This window comes from Lolium perenne, chromosome 4 (genome assembly GCF_019359855.2).
Source record: "Lolium perenne isolate Kyuss_39 chromosome 4, Kyuss_2.0, whole genome shotgun sequence".
Taxonomy (NCBI): Eukaryota; Viridiplantae; Streptophyta; class Magnoliopsida; order Poales; family Poaceae; genus Lolium; species Lolium perenne.
The window spans coordinates 230,718,373-230,725,203 of NC_067247.2; the positions used below are offsets into that span (position 1 = coordinate 230,718,373).

General features: G+C 42.2%; 1 protein-coding gene across 1 annotated transcript; it reads left to right on the forward strand.

Annotated features, from left to right (window-relative positions):
- The first annotated feature begins 631 nt into the window (after window positions 1–631).
- Window positions 632–6,020, forward strand: LOC127326158 (probable dolichyl-diphosphooligosaccharide--protein glycosyltransferase subunit 3). The gene is made up of 2 exons (XM_051353022.2): window positions 632–1,742; window positions 5,784–6,020. Exon 1 carries the CDS (start codon window positions 690–692, stop codon window positions 1,692–1,694), a length of 1,005 nt encoding a protein of 334 aa, XP_051208982.1. The 5' UTR covers window positions 632–689; the 3' UTR covers window positions 1,695–1,742; window positions 5,784–6,020.
- The last annotated feature ends 811 nt before the right edge of the window (window positions 6,021–6,831 follow it).

Below are 6,831 nucleotides of genomic sequence, written 5' to 3' on the forward strand. Positions count from 1 at the left end.
TTATCTGCTCTCAAGTCACGCAATAATCGGAGATCAAACACTTCCTTTTCTGATTTTCGTGTTGTGACTTGTGAGATGCAGAGATAGCCATACAAGACAACATTGATCTCCTTAGGGAAGATCCAGAGCTGGCTCTCCATTAATTTGGTATTTATCAAAAGAAACATGCGTTGCTATCAACAATTTTTGTAGGAGCTATAACTAGGTTTGAGAGGTGTACTAACGGTTCTATCGACGAACATAACCAGATCCATGTCATGCCCAACGATACATCCAACAGTTGGTGATCTTTTAGCCCAGGCTTGTTGCGGCCTTATTAATTTATAAAATCTATTAATAAAAATAATATTTTATAGGCTATAATTAAAAAAATAAAAAGAATCAATCGGCCTATTTCACTCGCTGCTACTACGGAATCGCTTGTATTCTTTTCCTCCGGCTACTAAGATGTTTTAGTTCGCCAGGTTATCTCCTGCCTGCTCATGGAGGCCTGCCGGGCTTGGATGTGTATTAAAGAAAGGAAATGTAGGCCTGCACTTTGGGCCATCGTACCGTTCACTGGGCCTATTCGCAGTGCTTTGCGGGTCCACCCTACAGCTACAGGTGTCCTCTTCTTCCTTTCCACTCTTGCTCCATCTTCACACAGTTTACCCCGCCCGCCGGTCTCCTCCCCAGATCCAGCCATCGCCATGGCGATCTCTCCCCACCACCTCCTTCCCCTCCTCCTCCTCCTCGCCGCCGCCGCCGCTTCCGCCGGCGCCAACAACCTCGTTGGAGAGCTCGAGTCCCTGCGCTCCCGCTCCCCTTCCGGCGTGATCCACCTCACCGATACCTCCGTCACGCGCTTCCTCTCATCGTCCACGCGCCCCTACTCCGTCCTCGTCTTCTTCGACGCCACATCGCTCCACTCCAAGTCCGACCTGCACCTCCCCCAGCTCCGCCGCGAGTTCGCGCTCCTATCCGCCGCCTTCCAGGCCAACAACCCGGCCTCCTCCGACCTCTTCTTCGCCGACATCGAGTTCTCCGAGTCGCAGCACTCCTTCTCCCAGTTCGGCGTCAACTCCCTCCCCCACGTCCGCCTCATCCGCCCCCACCACTCCCGCCTCGCCGACTCCGAGCAGATGGACCAGTCCCACTTCTCCCGCCTCGCCGACTCCATGCTCGAGTTCGTCGAGGCCCGCACCGGCCTCCAGGTCGGCCCCATCACCCGCCCGCCCCTCGTCTCCCGCAACCAGATCATCCTGCTCGTCGTCATGTTCCTCGCCTCCATCCCCTTCGGGGTCAAGAGGATCTTGCAAGGGGACACCCTGCTGCATGACCGCCGCGTCTGGATGGCAGGGGCGCTCTTTGTCTACTTCTTCAGCGTCTCAGGGGGCATGTACGGGATCATCAGGCATACGCCCATGTTCATCACGGACCGGGCGGATCCAAACAAGCTCGTCTTCTTCTACCAGGGTTCAGGGATGCAGCTCGGCGCGGAGGGGTTTGCGGTCGGCTCCCTGTACACCCTCGTAGGCCTGATGATAGCTGTCGTCACGCACTTGCTGGTCAAGGTGGAGAGCCTGCAGACGCAGCGGTTTGCAATGGTGGCTGTCATGATAGTCGGATGGTGGGCTGTCAGGAAGGTCATTTTCTTGGATAACTGGAAGACTGGATATAGCATTCATACCTTCTGGCCTAGTAGCTGGAGGTAAAATGCTGCCCTCAACAAGCGGTCATGCTTCTTTCCTTTGCTTCCACAGGTATGTAATATTGTCTCTCCCTTTTCCATTCTCTACCTGCCGTTTTGGTGACATGTGCCCAGTTATATTTTAGCAATTACTAATATGAATTTTGAAAGACGAGTCATGTATTTTAACAGTTCAGAAATTGTTATTGTACCCATTTTCGCAAATGTGATTGCTGATGAACTTACTAAAACTCAAAAACATCAAATATGTCTAGCAACACCTGCTGTTTTTTTTTCATTGTTAAATTTGGGGCGCATCCATCAACTTTATCCCATAATTCTAAAGATTAAAGTATGTTGTATTGGACTATTGCTCTACATTTGGTGTTCTCTCTGGAGTTTGTTATCTGAACACTTCAAAGCAGAAAATATTTGGTGGCACCTCAATGAATTTGTAGCAGTGTTTTCTCTTATAATTCACAGAGCTACTGATCCCAAATAACAGATAGCTAGTGTTAGGCTTCTTTTCTCCTCTTTTAGTTTCTCTCTGTGAATGCTCATATGCTCCCTTGTCGTCGCAATACATGTTATTTTAGAATCTGCCGAATTGGACATTTTAATGCATGTCCACTAATATTGAAAAATCTATCAAGTATAAGCATCTACAACAACAAATTGGTAACTCTGGGTTTATCATGATATATATATTTCCATATTGTACTCCCTCCGTTCACTATCATAAAATGTTTTCCTCCCTCCGGTCTGGTTTAATTGACGTCATGTTAGTTCACAGCATGTACATATGTAGTGTAGTTCTCGCGTTGATTAAAACGGACCAGAGGGGGTAGATATTTTCATATGGACTAGATACCAACCGAAATGAGTGAACCTACACACTGAAACACGTCTAGATACATGCATTTTCGAAAAAACCATATAACATCTTATTATAGTGAATGGAGGGAGTAGTTTTATTTTCATCTGAAGATTCATGGTGAATGATGATAAAGTGTAACATTTGAAGTCCATGAAACTTGTCAATGTCCAAAAGTGACATGTATTGTGACATGGAGTTCTATCGTCCTTCTCTTACCTCCATACTTCCATAGGTCTTATCTTTTTATACCAGTGTACATATCATTACTAAGAAAAAATTGTTTTGATAATTGGCATGTGCTGGAATATCTCATATTATGGGACAGAGGGAATGCATTACAACGTGAACATATTATTTCTTGTCACAAGGTGCTGTTTTTTCTTTTGCTCCCGATATTTGATGCTTTGCGTGTAGAACAAATGACCATCTTGAATAAGTTAGCCTGCCGTATCATCGTTATGTTGGTTCTTTGCAGAAGCCCATGAAGTTTCTTGGTACTTTGGATAGTGTAATCTGTTATTGGTTCCCTTAGTGGAATCATGAGGCATGCACTTTCTGAGCAAAACATTATGAAAGACACTTTATTGACGGCTAATTTAAATTGTATATACGTTATTTAATGGTAGTCTGAATATACTGATCATAAACCACATCGTAACAGTGAGACAACAAGCTTGGATAGTATCTGTTAAAACAGTTCAATCGTGTTTGTACTCCAGTTGGTACATCTGTCTTTGCCTAGATTCATCTGTCATGCCTTTGTCCTGTTTTAAAAGATTTATGTTTTATCTAAAATTCGAAATGTCTTCTATACGAGGAAGAATCATGAACTACAAATTCTTAAAGGGTTTGGAATTGCTGATATTATTTAAACAATGATATCAGTGACATCTCATTATTGAACTGATCGTGAAAAATATTGAAAATCCTGTAATCTTTTAGCATTTACCAATACTTGACACAGATTTATCATCAAAATGTATTTAGAGCCAGTGCAAAAGTCTGAAAGGCATTTACTATTGTTCTAGATGGAGTATCTCTGTGTTTAGTGCCATTGATTTGAGTAGTTGCACTGTTAATTTTTATCTTTTTATGGTGTTTAACATATTATTGTATGTTGGGACCAGGAAGCATAACATTTTGAGGCTTGCTGCAGTCATTTCATTGTATACATGTGGGAATAAATGTCTCGACACATTTCCAAATACCCAGTACATGATTGATGCTCATGATCCCATTCTTATGTCTAGTATAAGAGCTATGGAAAGCCCCATAAGAATGCCTGTTATGTTCTTATTTATGTACTCTCGCCGTTTCACAATGAGTCTAAGGCTGCAATCCCCACCGTGCACTGAACAAGGATGTACCGAATTCAAGAGATAGTTAAATGACATGACCACAGATACCATAGTTAAATCATATACTCCCTCCGTCCCAATAAGTGACTCAGTTTTGTCTAGATACCGACACAGTTTAGCATATCTACAAAAAGTTGAGTCACTTATTTTGGGACGGAGGGAGTACTATATGTATGAACACTCGCAACCCATTTTACATCTTCATAATATAATGGTACATGTTGAAAATATTGCAGTAAGTAACTTCACTGGTGATTTCCTCTGTATGGTGTGATCATCTCACAAAGCGACATATATTTTTGTAAATAGAGTAATAAGATTAAATTGTTGGTGGGTTCTGTATTTTTTTTAGAAACGACATATTCAGATATTTCTAAAAAGAATCACAACACAGTACCAGATTTTACATCAGCAGTCTTCATTCGATTCTGATTTAACTTGTCATTGTTAGTTTCACTGCAAAATGTGGTGCACCGTGGTGATACTTTAAAATCTGGTTTAACATATCATTTAAAAGAAAGAGAATCGAAAGTAGACGTCACTCTAAATTTGGTATGCCGTACCTTAGCCAATACCAAGGTTAAAAAAGGCGCTAAGGGAGTGGTGAGGCACAGCTTAGAGGAATTGATGCTTAAGCGAGCTTAAACGCAGCTTAAGCGTTCTGCATGGAACCTTACAGGCAGAAAACAAGGTCGCAATTCTGGGCATCTAGGAGCAGAGAAGTAAAAAAGAGTGGTGCTTGCTGCTGGGAAGGAGAGGCGGTGGAAGGCAGGGGGCTATGCCAGTAGATGGATGGCTCAGATTAGAAATGATAAATGGCTCAGATTGGATTAGCGGACTAGGATTCGATAATGGCTCTTACTGGCCAGCTCTGTAGCAAGAAAAAGACCATTATCACGAGTCTCTTACGCCCTTATTGCGCTATTGGGCCTTATCAGCGCTTAGTTCGCTGCTTAGGGCCTAAACGAAGCGTTTTGCCATCGCTCAGCACTTAAGCGAACGCTTACTTCCGCTTTTCTGAACCATGGTCATCATGTATTGTATGTATACCTACTCGTTATTTTATTTCACATCATCTAGTACACTGATAGCCAGTGAAGAATTTTTAACTGGGATTGCTGTTAATTTCTTTTGTTACTGGTTTGTGCCTGTGTTGGCACTATAGTTTTGTTAGATGTTTTACAAAAAATAAATCTGAGGGCATATCTTACAATTTCTATTCATTATGACGAGTGACACTGTAGTTTACCCAGCAAAAGCTTGAATCAGAAAGAGTAGCTAAGTATCCTGGTGGTACATGAAGGTTACTGGACTCCTATAGAACGCTGGTGTTTAGCCAATTTTTAGCAGTATTTCAAAGCAAGTAATAATTTGTCTTAAAGCTGCCTCTTCTGCAGTGATGAGTGCTCTGCTCAGCTTGTATGTTACTTCTACGATACTACTCCCTCCATATCAGTTTATAAGGCTTACACATGTAGCTAGGTTGCTAATTTGACCTATATAGTATAGACTTTATAAAACAAAAATTATACCATTATGAAACATAACATGTGAAGTTTCTACTTTCTAGTGATATATTTTTTGTAATATATGCATCATATTAAGTTGGTCAAATTGACAACCTAGAACTAAACCGATATGGAGGGAGTCCTTTAGTTCATACCAGATAGGTAACCATGTCATGTTGAGAATTCAAGTTGCAGACTGCAGTTAACACTTGAGATGTATTTTATGATTCTGTGAAAGCTAGCTAGAACTACAGGTTCATTAATACAATGCATAGTTATCCTGTTTGTTGCTGTATCTTCAAAAACTGTTTGTAAAAATATTGTAATGCTGTTTACGTAAAAATATAATCGCCTGCTTGTTTTTATTTCAGGATGTGGAGCTATCCAGAATGAGCATGCCCAGATGAGCATCATTTTGATTGTGACACCGTACCAAGTTTAAGATTTGAACTCCTGGTGCTGTATTGTGGAATATAGATAACCATGACATTTTATTATAGCTATGCAGAGGACTTAACTTACTGCTTTGCTTCAGCAATGGAATCTTAGTTGATATTTCTTCTCAGGCAGTAAAACAGATTGAATAATACAGTCGAAGATATTAGCCATGCGTTTGCCTGGATTTATAGTATTTTAGGCTTGTGTTAGCCAGGAAAAAAACGGAAACTGTGGTCGGACATCTTTGCTCGTCAAGGGATGCTCTGTACCAACGTGTTGCAGATCTCGTATTCACAATACCTTTTTGTTAGCGATTGTATCAGACAACAAATGCCCGCCCACAGAATAGAGAAAGACGAGCCCTGGACCGTGGTGAATGCTGGAGCCTGATGGCGGTGAAGCGAGGGCACACAATCCCATTTGGTGTCTGTGCTGGCATGTTGCATCCAGAACCGACGAAACTTCCGAATCTGATCAAAGCTGAACCTTCCCGACGCTGCCCTGCGTTGGCTTCACCGCCACTTTTGGCCAGCTTCTGCTCAGGCCAGACGTGGAAGTTTCGATCCAAGTCACGCCTCTGGTATGGTGCTGGTGCAACAGGTCAAGTCAAACTCCTTTTATAGACACCAGACCAAAAAGACGATCAACTTTGATTTGGCATAGAGAACAGAAATCACGTGAATAGTATGGAAAAAAAATACTACTACCAGTACCGTACATTATTTGGCATACACAACAAGTCCTAGTTCCATGCCATGCCACGGTACGACATTCTACCGGCCGTTGGGTACTTGAGTGCTAGTGTTTGCAATAGATGGAGGCAGATGAGGAATGTTCAGTGAAACTTACTATTCAGTACCAGAAGAATTCTTATGAAAAGAGCACATAATTTCTTTTCTTAAATCACGCCATGGTTGATTGAAAAATTGTGAAACTAAGTCAGAGCTGATAGGTAGTGACGAGTGACGACCATAGCTCAAT